We start from the raw sequence: 27,456 nt of genomic DNA on the forward strand, positions 1-27,456 counted from the left end.
TTGCCGCTTTGGGGGAAAAACTAAAAGATGGGCACCTGAATTGGGAATTATCTTTAACAGGATGGAGGGCAAGAGGACCAGTCCCTGTCCCAAGGCATGCGTTGACAATAACCAAAGAAAAAAAAAAAAAAACCACGGCGGCTATAACCAACCAAACAACCGTCCCGTACCTCTATCTAATCAGGAAGGCAGAGGAAGGCCATGGCTGCAAATGAAGGCTCCATGGCCACCAAAATTCTCATCCTCCTTCTCATCTTCTGCTTCTGTTCTCCAATCTCTTCTCAGAAACAACTACCCTTTCTCTCTCTGTTTCAGTCCCCGTGGCGCATCGACCAGAACCAGATCCTTGTCTCTCCCAACGGCACCTTCGCCGCCGGCTTTCGACCCCTGCCCTCCACGCCACAGCTTCACTTTTTTGCCATTTGGTGCCAGAATGCTACAGACAAGACAGTAGTGTGGGCGGTTAACCGCGATTTCCCCGTGAATCGCTCTGCCTCTTTGGTCTTGTCCTCCACCGGAGAACTGGTCCTGACGCACCCGGCCACGGGTAAGAACCTCTGGCCTGATGCCAGAACCAACCAACCGAACTCAACGAGGTTGCTCCTGGATGATGGTGGCAACCTCCAGTTTGGCGACTGGATGAGCTTCAACCACCCGACAGACACCATCCTCCCCAACCAGCCACTTCCACAAAGCGGGATCACCCTTGTCTCCAGCCGAAGTCCGACCGATTATGCATCCGGCAGATACAAGTTCATCAACTCCACTGTGCTGGTCCTCAACCAATCAGATCAGTACTGGACCCTGGGGAAATTTTTAAACTTTACATCTGATGGAAAGATGCTCACACCGACCAATCCTATTTTATCAGCCGACTTCGGTGGCCCTAGCAGGCTGCGGAGACTAACTTTGGACTCCGATGGGAACTTACGAATGTATTCTCTGGAACACGGCTCGGGAAACTGGACCGTGGTCTGGAATGCCATAGCAGATGTGTGCAACATCCATGGCACCTGCGGCCCGAACTTTTTCTGCAAGTGCAACACCATCACGAACCTCCCCTCCTGCATCTGCCCACCCGGATTCCGGGAGACCCCAGCCGGCAGCTGCGATAGGAAAATCCCACTCCCGGCAGACCCCAGAGGGAGTAAATTCATCAGACTCGATTATGTCAACTTCACCGGCGGCTCAAACCAAACAGACCTCAAAACTCCGGATTTTGCTACCTGCAAAACAAAATGCTTAGCTAATCCTCGGTGTTTCGGCTTCGCCTACAAATATGACGGCAGCCAATACTGTGTTCACCAAATCGATCGCCTGCTGGACGGATTTTGGTCGCCGAATACGCAAACTTCATTTTATCTTCGCGTGCCTGCGAATGAGTCTGCCACTTCAAACTTCACAGGGATGGACAAGCCGCTAGACACCACATGCCGAATTCCCATCCGAATCCTAGAACCCCCAAAGCGATCACACACAAAAACCAGGAATCTGGCCATCGTCCTCTCTGTCTTCGTCATCGAGCTCGCCTGCGGCGTGGCCTTGTTCTGGTTTTTCCTTCGCAGGCACAACAAGTACACCAGCTTATCACACGCATTCGGCTTCGAGTTCCTCCCAGCAGGGGGTCCCAAACATTTCTCTTACGCAGAACTCAAGGCTGCTACAAGCAACTTCTCTCAGATAATCGGCGAAGGAGGATACGGCGTCGTCTACAAAGGCCAACTTCCAGACGGACGAGTGGTCGCCGTGAAACGCCTTAAGACATCCCCCCGCAGCGAGGCTGAGTTATGGGCAGAGGTTAAGATCATCGGAAGAATGCACCACCTCAACCTTGTTCACCTCTGGGGATTCTGTACCGAAAAGCAGCAAAGGCTGCTGGTCTATGAGTACGTCCCACATGGCTCCCTGGACAAGCACATTTTCCCTGAAAAAATGGGGGATGAGAAACAGACGGCATCGAGGCCAGAGAAGCCCACGCTTGACTGGAGCATACGCTATCGGATCGCCGTGGGTGTGGCAAGGGCCATCGCCTACCTACATGAAGAATGCATAGAGTGGGTTCTTCACTGTGACATCAAGCCAGAAAACATCCTGTTAGAGCAGGATTTTTGCCCAAAGGTATCAGATTTTGGGTTGGCAAAGCTCCTAAAGAAGGAAGATATCTTGACCATGTCGATGATACGCGGAACTCGAGGGTACATTGCACCAGAATGGCTTGGATCAGAACCGATAACAGGAAAAGCAGATGTATACAGTTTCGGGGTAGTGCTGCTTGAGATGTTGACTGGGATTCGGAGCTTTCAGCAGCAAGGGCATTCTATAGAGAGCCACGAATGGTACCTCCCGGAGTGGGTGTTCAATAAGGTGTACCAAGAGAAGAACATCGAAGAGATTCTCGACCCGCAGCTGCTGCAGACATTTGACAACCAGCAGAATCATGTATTGGTCGACAGGATGGTCAAAACAGCAATGTGGTGCTTGCAAGACCAGCCTGAATTGAGGCCTTCCATGGGTAAGGTTGCTAAGATGCTGGAAGGGGCAGTGGAGATCAAAGAACCAACGAGGCCGACCGTTTTTTATTTAGCAGAATCCAGCAGCCAAGCAAGTAGGATAGCTCCTCAAGAAAAGAACCCATAACCATTCCTCCTTTTCAGTCTTCATCTCCTCACATCTGAGAGGGAACTGCATGTGCAAGATTGTAAAAGTAAAGACAACAAAATTCTTCAGCATTAGTTCATGAAAGCCGCAGTTTTTTTGGCATTTACACCATGAAAACCATGGTATTCAGAAAGAGCTAAGTACCAATTCACAGATTCTGTATATAGGCTCATCGTTATGCGTGTCAACGTTCAGCACAGCTTCCAGTTTAGATGGGGAAAACCTCTGTTACCATGACGCAATTCAAATTTCAAACCACTGCACAAGAGAAAAGACCAGGGAAAATAGAGCTCGAGGAAACCTTGGAAGATCAAACCCAAATACGATACAACTACTGTAGGACATTAAGGCCTGCACCGGCACAAAGAAACTGTGATCAAACACAATAAGCATACGCCCACCCCGCACTCAACCAAGATTCCCACGTTTCATAAAAAAAAATGGCAGCCTCAGAATCTTCTTCTAGGAGGCGATTTGGAACAATGGCCACGGGGAGACCTGCAGAAATAAGCAAATACAAGAGCCTTAATGAATATAAGCTACCTTTGGATTGGCTGAAAATATAACAACTACCAATAACAAAACAAGGGGTCAACATCGAGGTAATAAGTTCCTCATGTTCCTACGCCTAAAGGGTCCATTGCTGAAAGCCCAATCAACAGAAATGGTTTGAGTGAGTAGTTTAGTTCCATTCAGGTTCATCTATGGCGACCCAGGCTTCCTCTATGTTCTCACAATCAATGAATAGCCCTGTGCCGAAACAACTTAAGTATTGCATTCACGTTTTTATTGAACCAAAATACTTATCTACCAAACAAAAGATAATTAAGCAACAATTGTGGACAAGACTCGATACAGAATCCTGGGAAGCCAAAAAGAATTCTACTAGGTCAAAGCAAACCAGGATCTGACAAATTTCAAGCAGCCGAGGATGAAAGACTACAAGTGTAAACGAATCAGGTCATGTTAGTACACCGGAATGGCCATTTAAAAGGATTAAAATGATGCTTTATCTCCATGGTACTGAAACCCCAACAATCTAATACCGCATTCCGTCGACCTTAATATCCTGGCAGTGGAAAATTGCCCATGCATGATAAGAGAAGTTTCTAACTAAATTTTTCATAAAACAAGCCCAAATCTTTGAAGGGTAATACAAAACAGGTTCAGGTTTGAATATTTTACGTTTGATCGCTGGAATTACATATACAAGAAGTAGTTAAATAAAGGAAACTCAGACTTAAGCATATATCCATTGTTCCACAAAATATTAGGTGAGCTTTGTAAAATTACCATTCCATAATAGTTTCCACAAAGTAATTGGTTATGCAGTGTTGAAAGTGTGCGGACGAAGGGTACAGACAAGAATGCCCAAACGGGTCCTCCCAGTTCCTTGTTAATATGAACATCACACAAGAGAACAGAATTACAGAAAGGCAATTTTGTATATCCTTTTGTGGTACATTAACACCATAATCTGTGATGGTACACCTTTGATTTATGTGAATTTATCAACAAGAAAAAGTTATTTTAATTCTAAAGGATACTTGTCTTTAACACAATTACTATTTTTTACATGTTGAAGTTCAGCAGATGATTCTTCTGACAATTTTTTACTTCAATACCATGTCAACGAACTGGGAGATAGGTTCCCCATTAAACTCAAAGCAGCACCATCAGCACAGGAGATGATCAAATATTAGAATGTAGGACATGGTATATTGCTTTGGAATGGAAAAGTATTTCCTCTTCAGACAGAGAAATCCTTAAGAAACAGAATACTTCACCTCAGCCAAGCATGACTTGTTAAAAAAGACAGTTTGAAAAACCACGGAAAATTTTACAAATTTTCTTCAGGTGCATTAAGTGAATGTTACCTCAGAAACCACTGAAATCATGAGCGCTTTTAAGGGCAAACCGAAATGTCATTGTGCCATCAGTTTGGCTTCTTAACCAGAAGAAAAGGACCAAGCTAGGATGAACATTCAAGACGGCTAGCAGATATAAGAGGTCCAGGGAGAAACTTTCCAGGGTATTGGACCTTTGTTTTCAATTTATGATGGCATGAGTGCTGAACTGTCAAATATTTATTGGAATACTTTATTGACACGATTACATGCTTCTCCGGTCTTTCATATATACAGCATCCCGAATCATAAATCCAGTCACTGGTACAGTGTCTACTTTAAGTATTATCACTTACAACAATCAGTGCCTTCCGAAAAAGTACTGCCAGAAAGCTGTTTCTGAGACAGTAGAGATGGCTGAAAACTCACAATCGATGAAGGAAAACCAATCGAGTGGAGTAAGTGAAAATAACAATCTAAGAATGAAACATTCTTATATAGAAAACTGAGCAATCTAAACAAAAACCCCACTATTTTCACACAGGCATATTAGGACAGAGAAAGAACCATAATCACCCTTACAAGCTATGAAGATTGAGCTATAATTTCTTAAAGACTTGAACTCCCAACAGTCTCTAAATTTTGCATGTAAGCCGTCTTCTTGAGCCTCTACGCGAACTCCAGTAACCAAAACAATCCAGCCCTCCACGGCTTCTTCTGAGGAACAACAATGCCAACAGAATCACACAAGGAATGGAAAGAATATAAAGGAAGGCTAAAATACAGCTTGTTTAAGTGATATAGATACAATTGTATCCTGGCCTTGTGGTAGTATCATAAGATGGTAGTAGGGGTTCGAGTCCTGGTATAAGAAGAAGCGTCCAAGAGAAGTGATACAGATACAATAAAGGACATTAAACACGGAGTTCAGAAATTCAACAGCAAAGAAAGCAGCAGGGGTGTCCCTCATTCACTGTAGAAACACCAATATCAAGTGACAAACCTTGGGCAAAGATACAAGTGACTAGAAAGAACGAATTTGAACTTTAATCCCCTAATAAACAAGACTAAAAATACGATGGATACTTTTTCTCTTTTGAAGAAGAAAACTGATAGCACTGACAACAGAAATTAAGCACAGAAGGAAGGCGAGCAGTAACCAACGAACAATAATCGCATCCTACAGAAAGCCAAAAATCACAGCCTCCTCCAAGCAAACTTTGAATCTCCCCATTCCCTTTGAACAGTACAACAGGGGAAGTTCCTTTTGTGAATATGAGAAGCCCAAAACTTTACTCCAACAAGCACCCTTACTGCTCCTTCCAGATTGCCCACCAAGTGGTGACGGCACAAAACACACCACCTCCTGGTTCATGCTTGGCCCTAAAAGGAACTCTACTACGGTGATCTCAAAGATAAGTTGTAAAAAGCAAGTCCTGAATTATCAGAAATTTGTTGCATTCTCAGCACAGATGATTCTTCCACATTGGAGCACATTTACATATTTCTGAGCCTTGATGTACCTTGCAGGATTTCTTTTGAGTTGGAACCCATGCCACATGAGTGTCGGAGCAGTCATAAGTGCACACACAGATGTGGTCGTGGACACGGGTGACACAGGTGTGTCGTGTCCATGTGTGTGTGTGTAAAATATATATATATATATATATATATATATATATATATATATATATAGGACAAAAATAAGATTTTTAAGCAAACAAATAATATATTCATTATTCACATTCATAAAATATAAAATAATAAACAAAAAAAATTACCAAAATAGACCCATATAGATACCACACCCATGTCCAGACATGTTGGCACGAGGGCAGGACCTTCCGGGCAGGACCGTGTGACATAGGTTGGAAGTTGGAACCAGCTGAGAGTTAAGCAACAATTCCAGATATATAGCAGTATAAATGTTCTGTTGAAACCTGCACTTAAAGATGCTAACAGCAGATCCTATCAGTGCTTTCCACAGCAAGACTTTTAATTTATATACTTACTAGAGTCCATTAGCTGCTATCGATCATGCAGTACACCATCGAGCAAAAAGCACAACAGTCTTGCTTTTCAAAATGTGAAACTCCAGCTATCGTCAGAAACTAGCAGTAATTGTCAAACCATCGTGTTACTGCTAATCTAAACTGTGCAGGTTAACTTTCACGAAGGACTTCCGGATACATGAATGTAGACTGAAGTAGAAAGCCCCAAGACATCAAAGATTTCGCTAATGAATCCCAAACGCTGATACGTGAATAATTAATCTCACTCAAAATGAGCTTTCAGGAAAGTGGTATCACTATCCAGATGAACACGGTACAAACGTGATCAAGACAAGGAATGAGGAGAAACATCAAGACAAGAAATCGCCTCGTTCGAGAAAGGAAACCGCAAACTCATACCAGCGACACCAAGGAATCAAAGTCGGCCTGGCGGAAACGCCTCCCCTTAGTCTTCTTGGCACCATCAAACTCCCCGAAGACTAGACGGTGGACGGAGTTTCGGCAGGGGTGCGCCTAAAGGTTCCGTATCCATCCGGGTGGAAGCTCAGCGCTTCCACCTCCGCTCCCACCATCTTCCTCTGCCTTCTCTCCCCTTCTTCCCTTTCTGCCCGCCGTAGATCACAAACGAACGAGACAACGGCGGCGAGCGAGGATTCAGATCTGAAACCGTCAAACAACTATCCTACCACCGTCCCTTCCTACCGGCGGTGGCAGGTCCAATTCCACAGTATTTTCAGCAGAAATGTCATTCTTTTCATGAGAAATATATAAACCTGTGGAAAAAAAATTGAGGAATCTTCCATCAATGGTTTGCGTGGTCGGATTACTCAATTTGTTAAACTTTGGTTTGGGAGGAGCGAGTCAGAAACACAGGAAAATAAGATCATTCGATTTGGTTCGTTCTCAACAGTCATTGAGATACCCATTTCAGTGTAAACTTTTTTTTGTCAATAATACTACTAGCAGTATAAATTCAAGTACTGTATATGCCATCAGTTTGATCTCTTAGAAAAAGTACTTAAAAATAATGAATCTGCGGAATTGATTTGTTTATCGTAAAGAGATTTCTGTTTTGCTGGGTGGAAAATGCTTCATGGTTGCGTTGCTTCTCATTCATCTCCAGGATAAACTGCGAACCAAGATGGTATAACTTAGGAACATGTTCATAACTTGGAACCTTCAACTTCAAAACTGAGCATGTACTTTTAGGGGGTAATTGACAGCATCAGACTTGAGATTCTCAAAATTTAAAACCGTAAATTTAACATCTGAACCCTTCCATCTTAAATCCAACTTTTTCTTAATGCAAATAAATAAAATAAGATCTGATGAACCATAAGGTTTTACCGTGGATCTTTTGTCAAATTAGCAAAAGCATGGCAGGTCAATACACATAGATCCACGGGTTTAAAATCCGGAGTAACCAGACTGAATGTCTTCTTACATGTATTAAAACCGATACTAATTAAGAACTGATTCGATTGAATTGCTCAATCCGGCAATTCACTGAAATGGCAGCCTGGCCAATTTAGTTTAAAATCCAACTATTATGACACTCAATCCCTTGGAAATTCACGCTTGTCCTTTGAAATTAGTGAGACTACACAAATGCATAAAATCATTATAGTTGATTTCTCAATGATCAATTTGTCAAATTTGTATTCATGAAAATTTGTATGTACAGATGAGACGTGAATTGTTACCGGAGCACGTCGTTCACACTTTCGTATATGATCAAGTGTTTGCCATTTAAACGCCAACCAAGTAAGAATACAATGATGAGTCAATGACATGGTCCGACTTGCATTGATGCAACATGTCCGGGTCTTAAAAACAAGCACAAGCTTAAGAACATAAGGATTCCAAATGGGTTGAATCCGGAAAACCAAATAGATTTGTGATTGCGTTGGAATCGAGGAATATATATATATATATATATGTATGAACACTCTGCCGGATCTAGCCCAATTGCAGTGCATTAGTCTCAAAATAACAAAAAATTTAACCTAAATTAAAAAAGGAAAGGTTTGAACGACCCGTATCGCTTAGATGATTGGCCGATACAGATCGGTATTGGGTGACACTGTTTTCTGATATGCAGCAACAGAAACGCCCGAATTATTAGAAAATAATTCATCGAACTGAATTTTTTCCTGCTTCAAGAAGAAAGGACCTTCCACGTTCGAATCGAAAAAGGGTGTGTAGCCCATAAACTAGACCGAGCCCAGCAGCCATGGAGGGGGCTCATCTTGGGCAGCAGTGAGCGAGGGAGGGAAGTGCGTGGGAGACGGATTATCAGCTAGGTAAAGCCGCGCCGGCGCTGGCGCTGCTTTCCGGCCGTCATAGGCTTCTCCAACAAGGCGGAGATGTACGTCTCGCGCATCTGGGGGCCCCTGTCCAGCTTCCGGCCGACGGTCCACTTGACCCTCTTGAAGCCGACGGCGTCGATCATGGGGACGTAGACGTCGTGCATCTGGTCCTCGAGGCAGAAGAAGTGATCGAGCCAGAAGACTCCGCCCGGCCGCAGCACCCTGTAGATGTCGAACAGCGCGAACTCCAGCAGCCGCGTCGGGATCCAGTTGCTGAGGACGTGCATGGAGTGGACGATGTCGAGCGTGCCGTCGAAGAAAGGCAGCCGCTGCGATATCGACAGGTACAGCGGCACCACTCCTCTGGAGGCGATGAAGTTGTTGAACGGCCCGTTGAAGTTCATCGACGTCGTCACGATCGTCACGTTCCGCTCCCTCATCCTCACCGCGAACGTCCCCGTCCCGCCGCCGATGTCCAGCCCGATCCGCACTGTCCCCTTCTTGTACGCCAGCACATCGTCGATAGAGTAGTCGAGATCCGCTACCGGCCCCACCCACCGGCGACTCTCCCGGCCGCCGAGGTCGAAGCAGTCCTTGCAATCGTCGAACCCCTTTTGGTTCTTCCGGTCCACGAGGCACGAGTAGTTCTTGCAGGCGTAGGCCGTCCAGACTACGGACGAGTCGTCGGGGATCGACCAGAGGGAGGCGGGGAAGGGGGCCGGCTCGACGAAACGGGCAGGAAGGGCGGGCGGAGAGCGGCAGCGCCGGCGAGGAAGGGGCTCGCAGCCCCGGAGGAGGAGGCGCTGGGCGAGGAGCTCGTCGTCGGGGCAGGGCCCGCCCACGGTGTAGTTCATGTAACGGGCGAGGTCCTCGGGGAACTGGTCGCAGGCGCGGCCGGCGGGTGGGTTGATGTGGTCTGACCCGAAGTTGGAATTCCGGCCGAGGGGCAGCTTCTTGGGGGAGACGAACTCGAGGTACTCCTTGGGGAGGAGGAGGTCGGCTTCGGCGTCAGACGCCGAATCAGGGGAATCGGCGGTGCCATTGGGGAGGGAGGAGGCCAACTGAGATAACTGCTGCAGAAGTAGACCGGACGCGGATCTGGTGGCGCGGAGCTCGTCGCGGAGGCGGTCTATCTCTTCCTCGGCCCTGAGGAGGGATTCAGTGAAGCTGCGGGAAGTGTTCTGACGGAAGGGGCTGTCGGAGGAGAAGAGGGACAGGGTGAGGAGATTAGAGATGAGCACACAGAGCAGGAGGAAGCAGAGATTATTGGAGAAGGATCGCGGGCTAGCATCCATTTCTCCTCCCTTCCGCTCTCCCTCGCTCTTTCTTTTTCTTCTCTATATAGCAACTGGACTTGGTTGGGGATCGAGCAATCGGGAAGAGGATTGATGGGGATGTTGGAGATTGTCTTGCTCAACAGGGAATGACATTAATATGCAGTCATGGTGGCATTTTAAGAGCATTGTCTTCGCGTTCTTCAGAGTCAAAGGGGTTGGCAGCTCCGAGTAGGCACTCCCTTGGATGTATTCTGAAAATTAGGCGAGCCTGAATCTGCCGGTGCTGCTGCTGCTGCTGGTGGTCGTGGGGAGGCAGAGGAAGGAAGACGTCTGACCATCTTTATCTGGCATTCCTCTCGATTGGAAAAACACGGTCGGAGTGTGACTGCGATCCGACGCGTTTCCTGCTAAAATCTCGTGCACAGAACGGTAATCAAATCTTTAACTCCAAAGCAGCACCTTCACCATGATCGATATTCTAATATACAAAACTAATGTAAAAGAACCATTTGATTCTTTAAATGAAGACAAACCTAAGAAGGAAAAAAAAAATTCGGGGAAATTTGTTACTGTTTAAGTGGCAGCAAATCTTTTACATGATAAAAACGTTCTTTTACATAAAGAATTGAGTTGTATAAATTGTGAATATTAGTGATGATAGCTTGCTGTAACGTTTTTTTTTAAAAAAAAAAATTACATGAAGGGCTTTTAATTACATGACAGTTATAATCTGGACTATTGGATGCATTTAAAGCCTAAAAAAGAGTATGCCGTTATAATTACCTGAACAGCGGAGGATTTCTCTAAATCGATTTAAGATTTATGCTCAAGGTGGGGGCATCTTTTTATGTTCATGCAAAATCTTAATTTAAAACTGACTTCTACAGCACTAGAATTTCATTGTCCATGACTGCCCTACTCCATCCTTAATAAAGTAGTAAGATGTTAATCACTCGAGTAATTCTGAGAGATGCTTTGGATTGCTTAAGTCAAACCGGATGGTTTGAGGTTAAAGGATTCTTCTGTTCAAATCCGAAGGAAGAAATTGACAAACCTTATACATAAAACATAAATATGCAAAAAGAAACTGTGCCAAACATTTGCTTTTTAGTTCGCGAGCTGGAGTTAGGCAGCAGATCCAGGTCAAAAAGAATGAAGAGGCGGGCGGCCGGCCGGCATCAGCTGGGCTTGACTTCCGTCTCTATGTCCAAACAGGCGGAGGAAAAAAAAAGAGGAAAAGCCACAAATAATTTAGGCCTTGTCACTTATGTGTTGGGGTTTGACTCTTGTGACAAGCTAAAGTTTGGTAGATCTCAACCATATAAGGTCAACCCTGTAAGTAAGAACGTGGATGGAAGAAGGCTGCTCTTATAAATAAAAAGGGTGCATGCCAATGATGCTGCAACTTGCAAGCACGTCCTTCTTTCATGGCCTTTGAATCAACAATTGCTACGTCCTTTTAAGAAAATGTCATTAATCATAGATCTTCAACCATGGACTTGAGATCCGACCTTGTGCATGTTATATTGGAAGTTTGTTCTCATGGATAACTCATTTATAACCTAACCCACTCTTGGGCTCGGGTTCATGGTTCGACGGATCCCAACCCGCTCTCATAGCCGTTTCAGTTTTAACCCTAAAAAGGCTAGGAACCAAAACAACCATTTATGATAATGATCCATTTTATAAACCCTTGAAGAGTTTTCACGACCTTTGATACGAGACTAAACTGCTAGAATGTTACAATATATACCAAGCAAATCAGACGATATGGACTTGTATATTTTCTATGTCAACATTTAAATCATATTGAATAGAAGAATCTCAACACCACATTTCATTTTTTTATGTCTTCTGAAAATGGTGCACAAAGATTATAATATCTGATGAGATTATAATATCTGATGTGGTTATTCTCAATCTCGCAATCTATCAGGCAAGGACTTTATTCTAAGTGGCAATTTCCACAATAAACAAATCAAACCTTGACAAGGAGTGCACTTTCTAAAACCACATGTGCAAGATAATGGCAATTTAAGAAGTAAGGTGGTGTTTGGTAGCATCGGATTTGTGTCTAGGCCTCCACAAAACAGTGGATCTCAGCAGTGCGAATTTTAAACTGATGCAACACGGTAAAAAGCATGGATCCGAGTTCTGACCTTCCCTTCCATCATCCCCCAGGGTTTCATTCCATGAGGGTGATGCTTTCGTTATGCTTCAATTTGCATATCAGCGTCTTATCTTTTATCAAAGGGTACAAATAAAGTGAACCTGTAAACTCAATTCTCACTTAGAGGTCCATCCTTCGATCGTGATATCAACACCAAATCCTTGTGTTTTTTGAATTTCTTGATATGACTCATCTCTTGATCCTGATAACTTGTCCAAGTAATAGCCTCAACTTAATTATAGAACTAATTTTTTGTCATTTTTCCTTGAGGCTTGAAAGAGGTTGATGCTGCTGAGCAGATTTCACTGATGACTGAGTTACAAAACAGAGAGAAGGGTCCATGACAAGGGTGAGCTTCCATTTGGCAGTTAGTAACAATTGAAAGAAAACCAAAGCGTCGGCCTGTTCTTTGTGTTATGGCAAAAAACTGAGGGCATTATTACATAAGTTTCTCCATATTATAGACTAGAGTAGGCAAAGAAACGTAAACTTGCAGTCAGTTCTCCTCAAGGTCAGTAGACTGTCTGTCTTGTGCTCTTGAGAGAGCCGACATTCGCAAAAAGTTCACCTTTTCATAAGAATATGTTTTTCGTGCATCCAACTTTGTGGAAATATTTTAAACCTATTCCTTAGTAGAAAATAAGCTTTGAATTAATTATGCAGTTTTCAACTATATAGTTCTAGCTGTTATATGTATGTACTAATATCTCAAAAAACACATTGTGCCGCATTTGAAAAAATAAAATTCATGTTTATATGTTAAACAAATACAATAAAATCATCATATCTTTATCAAAAACTGCTTCAAGAGGCCATTATAATATACTGAATCCTATGAGTTCAATTTAAACAACCCTGACCTTTTAGCCTTTGATTGTCACCATTTAATGTGGGGGAAACAGTTAAGAAGAGATAGAACTAATTTCATAGCTATGTTGTCAAGGCGCCCAGGTGAGACCTAGGTTTTTTTTTTAAAAAAAAAAATTATAGTTACATTAATATGTGAAGTTATGTTGATTAACTATTACTAATATTTGAAATGTGAAGAGTAGGAATATGACAAGCATGATCAACTTAAACAGTCAAAATTAATTGTTAACTTTATTGAATATGAAAAATCAATAGAAGTTAAACATTACCCATTAAATGTAATTTTAAAAAACTAAATCTCATATCTAGAAGAAGGAATGTAAATCTGCAATAAGGCTTTAATCCGTTTGTACTTAAAAAAGACATAATATAATAAAAAAACTAATAATACATAATAGTATACATATAAGTATACAACAATAACAATACATATAAGTACATAACCATACTAACGTATAGATATAACAGGTATCACAATACAACATGTTATATAACAGGCTAACAGTATATACATATAATAGGTTGATGCAATACCATATAACAGGTATAACGGACTGTAAATAACATATATACACATAACACATATTACAATACATATAACAAGAATAACAAATTGTATTACAATATAGTATATACATATAAGTTTATAACAAGTATAACAAATTAACAATACATATAATATATGATATAAGTATGTAACATAACCATGCTAATGTATACATGTAACAGGCATAAGGCATCTCAATGCTATATAGCAGACTAATAGTATGTACACATAACAGTACATATATAACAGCATAATCAACAACAGTACATAAAAATACCTAGTCAATTAAGAAACTTTAATTGAAAGGGAATGTGACTTTCAATTTCCCATGGACTAGGGGTGATGGAGCCTAGGTGCCAATACGTATCTTGTCACCAAGTGGTGGGCACAGGCGATGGGTGTGGAGTCACATTTAGGCAAGGCCTTAACAACATAGTTCCCATAGGCAAACCCCGACCAAACTTCAATGCGAAGAAACACAAAACTGTACATAGGCAGTGCCGCACAGGAGCAAAAATTTGCATAGAAGAGTTTGTATACTAACATGAACGTAAATAAGGTAGCACTCCATGTAGTGCCAATCGGATGGTTTATCCTTCCAACGCCACCCTCTCCCGGTTGAGAAGAGGTCTTCAATGGGCAGATGGCGACTAACCCAATCCAATTATTGTCATATTTTGACTTCTATAAATTGTGTGTATAATTATACTGGATCATGCTTGACATTCAAATATAATATGGTTAGGATGTGATTATTGACATTAAATTGTTACATATGGTTGAAATGAGCATGTTAATGCACGCACTTACTCGATAATGTCTGCTTAGGACAGCTATAATTGTATGTTCGAGTTTCTGGTCTATCTGCTTGGGACAGCTATAGGCGTGTCTACGAGTTTCTGGTCTATCAAACTCCACAAATGACTGATTTACAACAACCGATGTTTTCCCAAATTCTGCACCATCACCGGCAATAGCCTGATTCACCGGATCTCACCAAGATTCGCACCTTCAGGAAGCCTCCTACCCTAATTTCTTACAGAGAATCCATAGTCCACCTGTTTATTCACGATCCGGAAAAGATCACCATCAGTAAACTGCGTACAGGGGGATCCCATTCCCAAAGAGACCACTTGAGATCCACTACTGGACCATGAGTGCCTTTGCAATTAGGTAACTAAAAGGCACATACGTCTGAGTGTAACCCAATCCTTTCCTGGAAAGAAGCCCAGCTTTGAGACTGAATAACCTTGAAGTGGTAAATGAAGGTAGACCCCTCCACACCTACTATAACTGCTATTTACGATGCTTGATGGTTAAAACGTAGCAATGGCACTGGAATACTCACACTCAAAGAAAAAGAAAAAAGAAAGAAAGGTACGCGCACGCGTAAAAGGTTGCATTCAACTAAAAGAAAATCCAGCAACTGAAGCACTGTTTTATAGAAAAATGATAAACTGGAGACCTTAGCGCAGTGGGTAGTCTGTCAAATGGAAGAAAAAAAAAATCTTAGCCATGCGACAAGGCTGAGCGTTGGTCCACCGTCCACATGACGAAGGAACTCTAAAAGATGAAACATAGATGTAACAGCAAAATAATAAGAAAAAATTCCGGCAAGACTAATACAGTTCAGAGTACTGAATTTTGCACTTTGGGCAGTAGGAAATCACTTATTGCCTATGCCAGTGCGTTGGTTTACGCCTTAAAATATAGGCGGTAACTTACTGGTTGAAACGTTGAAACTTACAAAATGAGATGAACAACAATTCTATAAACAGCTCGCTGTCCACAACAGAACAACCATTTTAATAATACTGCACGTGGACTAATGATGGTTACAAGCCAATATTCAGAGAGCTCATAAAGACATTTATATAATCAGATCCATCTAAAATCCTCAATAAGGTACAGTATTCGCAAAATCCACAATCAGAAAATGTTCCAAAATTGTTTGCTCCCACAAAATCTCAAGTATATCCTGCAAATGAGTCAAAACTCCTGGAAGCAGAGTAGATGTGTAGTGTAATCATCTGGTACAGTTCACCTCAGACCCATCAGCCAGAGATAACAATTTGACCAGGCTAAGGTAGAAAAGATTGACCACCAAGAGTTTTGGTGAGTTTGAGAAAATGCATTAATGAATGATCAAAGATATAGCAAGAGAACATACACGCGCATATTTTTCTGCCAGAGATGCAGAAGGTAACTTTTTCCAGTGATGATCAGCGCATCAATCGCCATAATCTATATGGCCGACTGAAATAATTCTTGCTTCACAAAATTGATAGATGGAATCATGATCACCAGGTCGGGTCATTTGAGTAGAAGCAAGAAGCCGATATAGCAGCCACCAAGATCCTCAAGGAAACCAACCTAGTCAAAATGGAGGTGTTGTTTCTTTTTGAGACACCTCTTGATGTACCACGTGGCATGAAGGCGGAGGCCCATCCCAACCATTATCTTCAGGATTACAAGTGTGACATAAGTCAGTGATGTCAATATGCATATCCAGAAAAACCTCCACCAAAGAGGGCAATATGGCAAATGAGCTGTATATATTGGAGTTAGGACCCGGATGACCTACAATCCCACGAGAAGGAATTTAGTATATATCTTCTTGCAGATCATTAGGTTGGATATTTATGCCCAACAGAAGGAAACATACCACGCAAGCAGGTGCTAGTGGGATAAAAGTCAATTGTTTCCGGCCTTCCTCAGGCTCTACATTCAAAGTCTACGATGAAAAGCAAAAGAAATAACTGATCAGATCAGGAGTGTATCAAGTAATTATGCAAGTCTTTCCTGCAGTGAGCTTCAGTAACGATTCACAAATTCAAGAATCGTTTTATAGTTTCTTTGACAAAATGAAGGAAATTTTTATTTTTTTCAAGAAATTGAATTTTCTTGATTGGATTTACATTACCAGTTTACAATTTACAATCACCAATATAGACAATAAGCATCAATGAAGAAGCAAAAAGAAAATAGAACATATAAGCAGATCCAACTACAAAAACATCTGGTATAGGGTAGTGGACATATTAAGTTTCACTTGAATCCAATCTCAAGGTCAACAACTTGGACATCCATGAAAATGTCAAGAATTAGAACATAGACCCACTTGCTAGTTGCACAATTTTGTACAGTATGAACATTGCTGAAACCAATTTAAAGGTAAACCACTTTCAGTACAATGACAATAATATGCAAAGTTGCAAACTGTTGGAGGCCAGAAAAGAAACCAATACTTAATAGCAATATCATGTATGAGATTATTCAATAACTGATCCAAACTAAACCTGGATACAATTAAGGTGTAGGAAAGAAACCTCGGACCTGATTAACAATGAGATTCAGTTTTTAGTTCCACATTCAAACCTTAATCCAAGTTTGAACTACATCCAAAATTCAACAATGTTTTAAACCAGATACATTTGACGAAATCTAGAGTTAGATAGACCGAGCTTCTAGAATTACATCCGAGACCAAGTGGAAATCCTAAACGGAGACAAGCTCACAACCTAGAATCAGTTGAAGTCCAACATATCTACATCCGCAATAATGAAAGGGAAACTCAACAAGTTGAAATCCAGAAAAAGCAGGAAGCCAATCTCACCTGTTTGCAGAGAGCTTCCAGAAATTCAGAATAAGCTTCTGGTTTGATGTCATTGAATTTGGCTAGAAATGAATGTTTGATGATATCAATAACCACCTCACACATGTAAACAAGGGCTGCATTCTGAAGACAAAAACAGAGAATATACACTCAGAAGAGAATAAAGAAAAGCGGAGCGAATCAGCTGGCTCTGATAAATGGGCTAAGACATTATAGAACTTACAGTAAGGAAACTCCCAAACCAAGATCCTTCTGCTTCCAAAATGTTCTGGGCTAGTACAAATATGATGTATGCAGTGATATGAAATCTCTCAATGGTATCTGTTCAATAAATAAGTAAAAGACAATTTATTGATAATAACAACAGTTTTATTTAGCGAAAGACACAAAACACAAAAAAATAATGATTTTTCTCTCTCATCAAATTTCTCAAGCAACTAAAATTGCATACCATAGTACACCAGCATGTGGAGATTTTCCTTGCTAAGGCGCTTGAAAACATTACTTTTAATCTCTGCAAAGTTGTTTGAGACTAGCAGAGCCAGTAATGCATTATTATGAGCCACGATGCAGGTAGACAAAGTTATTGCCTGAGCTAATAAGATAAATGAATGGACAATTATCACGTGCTAAGGAACCCAGCAGCAGTAGCACCAGTAATGGACATAAAAAATCATATAAAAATAAATTAAGTGCTTATAAAAAGGATATTGAATGCAATAACAGCTATTGTCTGGTCCAAGATGAACCTCATAAGCTCAAATGTCATGCACTCTTGTGAACAGTTTGCAACCCCTTCTGCAGAATTAAATAGAACTTGCACGACATCCCCACCAAATGATTGACACAGTTTATCAAATATCTGCAATGAAAAGGTATCAATCTAGAAAAATAGAAAAAACTCCGACACAAGCATGCTACTATGCGTAAACAGTTAAGGACAATATCTCACCTCTAGAACATTGTACACCACATACAGCTTAAGTGTACCTTGCCCCCGAATAATATGATATATAAGGCTAATATCTAGTTCACAAAGAAAGAGAAAAAAAATTCTTAGATCAACAAACCAAGTAAAGAAACATCAAGAGCATAGAGAAAACTAAACTACAAGTACACAAGATAATGTCTCTCCAACAATACCTATTGCCTGCAACAGTGTAACACCACAGATCAATACCACAAAGCAACCGAAGTCTGATAAATCGGCTGCACAAGGCTTCTTGAACTGCCTGCCAGAATTATTAATAAATTATTTTACAGTCAAACTATTTTTGTTTGGTTTAAGACTGCTCTTAAAAATAGAAAATATAATTAAGTTGTCATATCGGTAGAACAGGTAACAAAGCAGCTCAAACAAGATCTGAATAAATCTACGAACCAGAAGTAATCGGTATAGCACTTTGGCATATGGAAGAACACCTACTTTCTTTTTTACTGTCTATGTTCAATGCAGGACTTAACCTGCTTCATCATCCTCGATGAGCTGACTAATACAATATACAATCCAGCTTCTTCCGATTATGGATTCACATTAAGCTTTCTTACATATGGAAAAAGTATTATACGAAAAAGTATTATCATTATCTTAGTCTTCATGAATGATCTCCCAAGCTATGTCACATGGATACAGATTTAAGTGATAGTATGGGTGCTGCTTGGAACATTTTCAGAAAAACTTGGATACAGGATGGCTCTATGCATATATAGACACCAATAAAAGCTATAAAACAATAAATGTTTAAAACAGGTGAACAACATGAGCTGATTTTACAATAGATATTCATAACTAAAAGTACAAGAATGTGTTTCTCACCTCATATTCAAGAATGTCCAAAAGGTCATAATGATCCGAGCTGGCATGATTGTCAACAATGAAAGAAAAGAATCAAGACAGACGAAGAATCCAACATTAATTAGCTGCACAGATTTAAATGCATTAGGAATTGTAACCGTCAAACATATGTACACTACATTGAGAACAAATATTGAAATTTAGCATTGGACTCAGTTGTAAATTTAACATGCTTAAATTCATGATAAATGAACATCTATTGCAAGGCTCAAGACAAATACTAATGTACTCAGTACATGCTTGAAAGAAAGGAGGCAAGCGTGCACCAACAAGATGCTTAATGCAAGAGTTACAATGCTGAAAAAGATTCACCGTTCCAAATGAACTGGTTAAGCAAACTTGTCTATTTTTGGTTGTCTTCTGTCCAAATCTGATCCCCCAATTGTATGTACTTAGCTGATACATGTTTCACAACCCTAATCTCAATATGAGCCTTATAAATTCTACAAGCTATGTTGATCGACTATTCTTCTTGCATACACCAAGTCGTAAGTCAAACTTTTTGTCCATGAAATCATGAAACACCCCCAGTAAGGAAAGGAAGCAAATTCACACTTTGGATAATTAGCAATTTCACACCAAAGAATGAGAAGAAGAATATAATCCAATGCTAAAAGAACAGAGAGCAGTGATAAACCAGTTCACATCTCCATGGCACATGAAACATTGTATTGTAGACCCTCTGCCTCTTCTTCTCATTTCCAACAGATGCTGTTATCCTTAAAGAATTTCCACCATGTATCTCCCCCCAGAAATACTGCAATGGCATCTTTTCTACGGGCACGGTGCTTGAATCTGGGTCAGACATGAGGTTCACTATGTAACCAAAATTGGAACAATGACTGAAGAAACAAAAGGCTGCATATAAACAGGTTTTCTACAACAATTATCTCAAAAGCACACCAGAATGTGCCAACAAAAATCAATGGAAGATCTGACACCACAACCTGAGGTATTCTATTTCTATCCACTATCCAATCCAGATGCTTGATGCATTTATTGTGTAGTTTGCTTTGTCACTTGCTTGACTGCGAGATAAACTGTGATCCCGCGGAGCTTCTGTATCCTATAATCTATGTCACATAGACATGCCTAAAAGGCTGCAGCATCCACGTCAACAGTTCAGGACACAGGTGCACTCTTGGACAAGGCAGGTACCCAATCAAAGCCATGCTGAATGCAGTCAACACATAAACACTTTTTTGTACAATTTGGACTCGATCAATTTTTATCAAGCCCAAATTTATCTTTCTTAAAACTTTACAGTGTTCTTTTTATTTGGTCACAACTAAATTACTTCTCTTTCTCCTAAACATTTTGATTATGGGTATCCATATAACTTTGGTGGCTTTAGGTACATTTTCCGACCATCATTTAACGTCACTAAGCATGGGACTTGACTTCCAAGAAAGGTTTATGTTCTTCTTCACCGTCTATTGTAAAGAGAAAACACCTCTCAAATATTTAGGATGGCCTGGTATAACATGTTGGTCATTAAACCCAGTACCAAAGAATAGTGGTAAGAGATAAGGCATCCTAACTCCATCAGTCAGCCAGTAAGGCTTCCATTATCTATGTTCTTTTTTTTTTCTTTTTCTTCGGAAAAAATCTTCTTCTTCTGTTCCTATAGTCGAATTACATTTCGATCTGTGCAACATATATGGAACGTTTGGTTATGTCAAACATATTGCCTTGTCCTTTAACGGGCATCATGGCCTCTTTCAATTATTCGTCATGTTTCCCAGCTACTCCCGTCACTTTGCAACTACACTAATGTTATTCACAGTTAGTTTCTCATATCTTCATTGTGCTAGAAGACTCCCAACCACAACAATTACTGCAATATTTCGATTTCCTCTGTTTTACTGGAGATGACAAACCCACATTAGCATCCCCTATTTTCGTTCGTTCTATATTCATGCTTAATGAGGCACTTGTTCCAACAAATCTTCATTTCCTCAAACAACTGTATCCTTCTGATAACTGAAAATCAGTATAATCATTTTTGCTGCGCAATTTCAACCCCAATTAATAAAAAAGTGATGTCCTTCAAAATGCCCACTTTATAACTGAAAGAAAGATAACCAGTTCGTTGATGGGATTTCCGTAAGGTAGCAATGAATTAAATCCACACTTACGAAATGAAACAAGATAGAGAGGCTTACAATTCGAATCATCTGTGGTTAAAGTTTTCCAATCTAAGGACTTCTCTGTTTCCAGACGTGCATTCCCGTTGGACAGGGACCCCCACTTCCCGAGATTATTAGACATCGCACTGTCATCCTCCTTTGCATGTGCATCTGACCGACCCCCCGACCTGTTCGAATCCAAATCTCTGCCTACATGACTCCCATTCATTGCTCGCTGCCTTAGTTCAACAGAAGCAATCGGCATGACCGATGAATTTTCCAAACTAGGCTCCAAGCACACCGTCTGGACACCCCCCATGCAAATCGACTGGAATGGCCTAATCTCTCCGATCAAAGATTCGTTAGCAACAGGCTCAATTCTAGGGTATACTGAGCCTTCGACGACGGCTATCTCCAGATTTTCAGCACGATCGGCCCCAACACCATGTCCCAGAACCTCACCGGAGGCTAAACCAGATCGATTGGTAGCAGTGGCATCGATAGAATCTCCAGCATCGGCATCCTTCAGCTTGGAACCTTTACTCTTCCGTTTTCGCTTCCGCTTCTTCTCCAGGAGGAACGAGACTCCGTCATCGGCCAGCTCCTCTGTAATAGCCGCTGACTGCGATCCGGAAAGAAGCCCTACATTTTCTCCGATGCTCTCGTCGGCGAGGAGCTCAAAGGGAAGCTTCCGCCCCCTGGGCCTCACGTCCATGGATGGGATCCCAGCACACGCGCGCGCGAGAGAGAGAGAGAGAGATGACGACGACGACGGATTTGTTCCCAACGGCTGATGACTGCGGCCTCTCTCTCTCGCGCGCGCTCTCCCTCTCTCTCAGTTGGCGGCAACCGAGCCGATCCCCGGAGCGTGACAAGCACGTCAGGCTCGCTAGTCGCTATTATTATAGTTTCATATTTGCCGCAGACTTCCTCTCAAATTCAATATGCCGGCCGCAATATGTATAGGGGAGGACTTCCAACTTCCAACCTCTCGTTAAATCGCCAGTAGTTTGAAAACTTTATATACCCTCTTCTAATTGCTTCCTCATCTATATATATATATATATATATATATTTTCACCCGCGGCCATGAGTTTTGTGTTGCTTGAGTTCATGCATCAACTTAAGTACAATGGCTTTGTCTCCCTTTATAAGATTAGCTACCTTTTGTTGGAGTTGATACTTTCTCTTCTCCACAGGATCACAGTTTTTGTGCACAGCAACCTAGATATGTTTAACATTCTTGTCAAATAGAAAGCTCTCAGGCCCCATGAAATTCATTGAGCAGCCAAAACATGAGCAAATGGTTGCCTGGCTCTCAATCATCAATGTTTTGGAGTTGTCCTCTAGGGTTCTTTTATCTTTCACGTCCAAATTTGCTGACTTTCCTGCTGAGAAAGAGCATTGTGGTTATCGATCAATCAAAAGAGTTGTACCGACTGACTTGTATGGAAGTGTGATTTTCAAGGTTGGATTAATGCATCGGAGCTGGTTATGTGCGCTTGCCGGTGCATCATTTTTCTGGGTGCCAGTACGCTTAATGACCAAAATGCCCTTGACTAATAAAAAAGAGCACTTTTTTTAAAAAAAAAAGACTAAAGAGGACATTTCTTTTTAAATAATTTTTAAAATACCCAACTTTTACCCCTTTTTTTTTGGCATATATATCTTGCGTGCACCAAGTGGCGCATGCATCTCTCCCTCTCTCTCTCTCTCTTAGTGCATTCTTCAAAATCCATCTCTCATGTAATAGCAGGGTTCTGAAATTTTAGTCGAGGTGGTGAGCTTTGGATTCTGTTCCTCCATGGTAAGAGGAATTACAAGCAATTGGAGAGTTGGGTGCAGCCACTAAGACCAGGTGAGAGGGCTACCTATCTAGAGACAAACATGCATGGTTTGATCTAACAATTTATGCCCATGAAGACGGGTAGAATCTTTTCTGCATAATATTACACAAGGACAATGCATCAACCATAAGCAAGCCATGTCACAGGATAAGAGAAGATAGTATAAATTTACAGGACAATTTAACTGGAGACAAAATAATTTCCAAGTAGGTGATATAGATGCCGAAGGATTACGCTGTTGCTTAAGAATATTGCACGAAACTCTAAATCAACTTTCCATTTTGACTCTGCTGGTGAAACAACATGAGTTTTATTTCAGGAGAAGATGAAGAGCTGATGTCGGTGAGATCAGCGGTTTGGCTCCTCGGTTTCGATGCGTATGTGAGTCACGTTGAAAACCGATTGGTAGTACTCTCAAGAGATGCGTATAACCATGTTACTTAGCAACAATGTTGATCTCAACTGTGAAGTGATTATATTTAAGCAACTGCAAGACTGTTAATCTCAACCTTTCAGTTGCGTTGCTGAAATGTAATCACTTCACAGTTGATTCGATACTCTCTGAACTATTCTTTTCTCGATCATCAATTTTTACAATTTCCATGATCATGATTTTTTCAGTTATATGTAGACATCTAGCCACAAAAAGAAAGAGTGACTAGAGAGAGTGACAGCCGCCATTAGCTTCGTAGCTTTAAGAAAACTCAACATCGTTACAATTTTGTATCCATCCCGCAACGCTAGACGGCTCACTAAGTATTAACAGTGCCTGTAATGTATGCCGCAAATGGAAGCATGCAAAGCCATGCATCGCCGCCGGCCGGCTGCCTAGTAGGCTAGGGGGAGCTCAGACCGGATCCATCAAGGGTAGGATACCCCTAGGCATCAAGGACGAGCCGCAGGCTTCGCAGAAGAAGATGACCGGCGTATTCTCGCCGTCGCCGATGCCTCCGCACCTCGTGTGCTGCCACACTTCGCAGACGTCGCAAGCGATCATGCGCTCACCGTCGTCATCCCTCGCCCCGCAGCTGCAGTCCACAACCCAATTGTCGGCGCCGCCTTCGTACCTCAGGCCGCAGCCGAGGTCGAGCCCTCTACCTCTCACCCACATCCTGGCGCCCGACTCAGCCACCCCGAACAGCGGCTCCTCATTGTCCACATCCCCACCTTTTCCTTCCACGACTTCCACCTCCACCACCACGAACTCCCGCGCGATGTAATACGTGTCTCGCAAGGCTTTCTCCACCTCCCTCTTCAGGTCGCCCACGGTGGCGTACAAAGGGACAACCACCACCTCGGGCGGCGGCAGAGGCCGGCTGAGCTCCTCCGCCTCGGCGCCGGTCCCCGGCACCACGCTGCACAGGAACCGAAGCATCGAGTCGTCGTCGTCGAAGAATGGCCACGATTTGACGAACCGTTTCGTGTCCAGGATGGCCCGGGCCGCCGCCTGAATCACCGCCGCCTCCGTCGTCGACCGCAACTTCGCCGGCCAGTAGTTCTCTACCACGTGCTTGTAGAAGTAGATGATGTCCTTGGTTAGCTCTTCCAGCCCGATCTGACCGACGCTACCGCCGCCGCAGCTGTCTTCGCCAGCCGAATCCGGCTCCCTTTCGATGCCTGTACCCAAAGCACCGCCGCCGCCAGCACCACCAGCGCCACCGCTACTACTACTGAACTCCTCTACGGTATACTCAAGTACTCGGGTTGCCGAATTTACCCTCCGACGGATGATGCGCTTGCCGATGATGCACTCGTTAAGCGATTTCAGCACGAAGTCTAGAAGACCTGTGTCGCCGATGGTCAGCCGGGCCGCGTCTCGCACCGCCTGCCGCGACATTCTACCGCCGCCGTCCAGGAGCGCGTCGACGATCACGTCTGCGGCGTATCTCAGCCGCTTGTCCGACCACCGGCTTGTCGGAAACGAGAGCAGTTTCGGCACGGGTGCCGCGTTCCGTCTTTTTTCTGCGTGAGACTTCCGAGTCACCGGCGGCACCGCCGGAGCCTGTAAGTGCTCGTCTGAGTCTAACTTGTCAGATGGTTGAACAGGGAAGCGGGACCGAAGCTCCAACATGAACCGGAGTAAGTCTCTGACGGTCAGCATCGTTGTATCGCTGAGCCTCTGGTAAGTGCGGACGATACGTCGAATCGTATCGACGTTGTCGACTGCTCGGAAGTCGTCGAGGACGGACGGGAGGGGGAAGCCGCCGAGAATCTCCACGGCGGTCGCGTATTTCGTCTCCGTGACTCCGAAACTCCCATGGCCGTAGGAGTAACCCCATCTTCCGAACCAGGTCCGTCCATACGCGACGTTGTACAGCAGCCGGAGCTCCATGCCCCGCTTCTTCGCGACGTCGTCCACCGTCACCTCCCTGAAGAAGTGCACGAAGAAGAGGGTCGGTTGACGAGAAAATTAACCGGAACGTCACCCCAACAGAAGCGAGGTAGATTACCTGGTGCGAAGGAGATTGCAGATTCGGTCCCAGAGGTCCATAATTTCGCGGCCGGAGACGTATTTCGAACCCTTTTCCCGGCCGTTGATTGTGATAAGGTGACCGAAGCCGTTGCAATGGACCATTCCGTGAAGGAGGTAACCGGTCCGGTCGAACGCCGTCGCTTCCGTCGACTCCCTGCCCCCGACGCCGAGCGGTTTGTGTGACGAGTCCGACCGTGGAATGATAAAATGGTACCGGCGTTTCGATACGAAGTGGTGGCTCCACCCTGGAATTCGAATTTTGAAACGATCAGCAAAACCCTCGCCCTAGTTCAGCATAAGAATTCCGATGCTATCATATGTGTCGCCGGAGAGTTCCTCCGGCGAAGCATGTGCATAACTCGAATCTTAAGGACTGCCAAATCCCAGCGAAAGAATTCATACGCAAATCTAGGAAATCAAAAAAAAAAAGGCGAAGGTGGTGGGTCATTATTGGAACGGCAATCCATGCCAAGGGCACATCGTTACGTTCTTGAATTCCGGTAAACCGCTACCTACTTCGGCGGCGGTTGCCGGAAAAAAACAACCCAAAACCACGAGAAGCACCAAGAAAGGGAAAAGACAAAGAGCGTAAGGATTCGGCGCCTGACCGCTGCATCTGCAGTAATCACAATGTGGCCTGAAAGACTGGGAAACGTGCTCCTCGACGACGTAAAGCGGGATGGCGACTCCCGAAGCCTCCTCGATCAAGATGGTCTTCCAAGTGGGCATCCCCTCCACGGCATAGTCCTCGGCCTCTCCGCATTCTTGGAGAAACTGGCGGACATTGTCGCGGAAGGCGCCGGAAAGTTCGAGCGGGCAGCCGGGATCGGCGAAGGTGTGGAAACCGTAGGCCCGAGCTGCCCGCCCCCTCTTCCTGGAGAGCTGCTCCCGTTGGGCGTCCACTGTCGACAGCTGAACCATGAAAAAGACGACGACGACAACGACAACGACGGTGAGGATGCCTGAGCCAATCGCCGGCTCTCGCGCGCTCCTCCAAAACTCATGCAGAAGAAGGAAGAACGAAGATCTCAAAAAGTAGGAATTCTCTCGATCGCGTTCGTTGGGTCGCAGCTAATTCCGGTTTTATGTCTCCTCCATTTTCTTGGAATTTTCTGCTCTTTTTATTATGCCGCCGCCATGGGGAGATCCAACGGTTCACAGTGGCGTTTCTCTAAGGCTTTGGCCACTTTCGACCGTCCGATTCTTATTTGTCCGATCTAAGGGGGAAGGAGTCTTTCAACACGTGGCAAGATGCCGTTTCATGCTCTTGGAGGGCGGCGGGACCCGACGCAGATCTCATTGCCACGCGGCACTTCGTGATTGGTTGAATGGTGGCCTGGAGTATAACTGTTCTTTCGAATCGGTTGGATTGTGAACCGAATCAGGACATGTGGGGGGAACCGGCAAGTAGCAGGTGAGGAACTTATAATCTAACATTTTGGATCCAGGTTGACCCGATCCCAGGTCTGCTTCCATGCAATGTATGGGGAACCCAAATCCCAAATCCCAAGTAGAGATATAAGCAATTTCTTGTAAAGCGGGGGATTGTGAGCTTGTTGTGTTTGAATCAGTTTTTTTTATTTTCAAATTGATATCTTTAAATATTTGCTTTGTTATGTATATGAGTGTTCCTTTAGATATATAAATCGGTGAAGAGGTGCACCTCCCTTCTAGACAATTTTTCCCTAGCTCCGTCGTTTGTTTGAGTTGAGTCAGAACGTGCTGTCTCGATCCAAATCAGAATATTTCACATTAAAAATAAGTGGAACTTGGCGCTTTTATGAACTTCTTCACATCCAAACGTAAGCACACATACAAAAGTGAAAAAGATCATCGAGCATTTCAT

The 27,456-nt window shown here is 43.1% G+C and overlaps 4 protein-coding genes and 1 pseudogene across 4 annotated transcripts; 1 reads left to right on the forward strand and 4 right to left on the reverse strand.

Moving 5' to 3' along the window:
* Positions 1-201: 201 nt before the first annotated feature.
* LOC116261703 (putative receptor protein kinase ZmPK1) lies at positions 202-2,637 on the forward strand. The gene has a single exon (XM_031640506.2). It carries the CDS (start codon positions 202-204, stop codon positions 2,635-2,637), a length of 2,436 nt encoding a protein of 811 aa, XP_031496366.1.
* A 530-nt stretch (positions 2,638-3,167) lies between these two features.
* Positions 3,168-5,247, reverse strand: LOC116262657 (RNA-binding protein Y14A-like; annotated as a pseudogene).
* Positions 5,248-8,438: 3,191 nt separating this feature from the next.
* Positions 8,439-10,555, reverse strand: LOC116261900 (probable methyltransferase At1g29790). The gene has a single exon (XM_031640829.2). It carries the CDS (start codon positions 10,119-10,121, stop codon positions 8,817-8,819), a length of 1,305 nt encoding a protein of 434 aa, XP_031496689.1. The 5' UTR covers positions 10,122-10,555; the 3' UTR covers positions 8,439-8,816.
* Positions 10,556-15,441: 4,886 nt separating this feature from the next.
* LOC116263025 (protein POLLEN DEFECTIVE IN GUIDANCE 1) lies at positions 15,442-22,178 on the reverse strand. The gene is made up of 11 exons (XM_031642593.2): positions 21,327-22,178; positions 19,799-19,956; positions 19,123-19,226; positions 18,450-18,538; positions 18,259-18,332; positions 18,018-18,168; positions 17,758-17,925; positions 17,530-17,627; positions 17,307-17,429; positions 16,356-16,424; positions 15,442-16,270 (listed from the first exon to the last, which is right to left on the reverse strand). Exons 1-11 carry the CDS (start codon positions 22,003-22,005, stop codon positions 16,064-16,066), a joined length of 1,920 nt encoding a protein of 639 aa, XP_031498453.1. The 5' UTR covers positions 22,006-22,178; the 3' UTR covers positions 15,442-16,063.
* A 1,806-nt stretch (positions 22,179-23,984) lies between these two features.
* On the reverse strand, positions 23,985-26,531 carry LOC116262658 (PHD finger protein MALE MEIOCYTE DEATH 1-like). The gene is made up of 3 exons (XM_031642142.1): positions 26,219-26,531; positions 25,588-25,855; positions 23,985-25,506 (listed from the first exon to the last, which is right to left on the reverse strand). The coding sequence occupies exons 1-3, from the start codon at positions 26,529-26,531 to the stop codon at positions 23,985-23,987; spliced, it is 2,103 nt and encodes a 700-aa protein (XP_031498002.1).
* Positions 26,532-27,456: the final 925 nt, after the last annotated feature.

This window comes from Nymphaea colorata, chromosome 10, assembly GCF_008831285.2.
Source record: "Nymphaea colorata isolate Beijing-Zhang1983 chromosome 10, ASM883128v2, whole genome shotgun sequence".
In the NCBI taxonomy this organism is placed as follows: domain Eukaryota; kingdom Viridiplantae; phylum Streptophyta; class Magnoliopsida; order Nymphaeales; family Nymphaeaceae; genus Nymphaea; species Nymphaea colorata.

Bases quoted from the DNA above. Each gene is read 5' to 3' on its own strand.
- LOC116263025 (XM_031642593.2), bottom strand. From the start codon at position 22,005: ATGGACGTGAGGCCCAGGGGGCGGAAGCTTCCCTTTGAGCTCCTCGCC. The intron at 16,425-17,306 runs GTGAGATTGGCT...TTTTCATCGTAG, and splicing joins TGGAAGCTCTCTGCAAACAG to ACTTTGAATGTAGAGCCTGA. The intron at 16,271-16,355 runs GTATGTTTCCTT...GTGGGATTGTAG, and splicing joins CACTAGCACCTGCTTGCGTG to GTCATCCGGGTCCTAACTCC.
- LOC116261900 (XM_031640829.2), bottom strand. From the start codon at position 10,121: ATGGATGCTAGCCCGCGATCCTTCTCCAATAATCTCTGCTTCCTCCTG.
- LOC116261703 (XM_031640506.2), top strand. From the start codon at position 202: ATGGCTGCAAATGAAGGCTCCATGGCCACCAAAATTCTCATCCTCCTT.
- LOC116262658 (XM_031642142.1), bottom strand. From the start codon at position 26,531: ATGGTTCAGCTGTCGACAGTGGACGCCCAACGGGAGCAGCTCTCCAGG. The intron at 25,856-26,218 runs GTCAGGCGCCGA...TTCGAATTCCAG, and splicing joins TGATTACTGCAGATGCAGCG to GGTGGAGCCACCACTTCGTA. The intron at 25,507-25,587 runs GTAATCTACCTC...GCACTTCTTCAG, and splicing joins TGCAATCTCCTTCGCACCAG to GGAGGTGACGGTGGACGACG.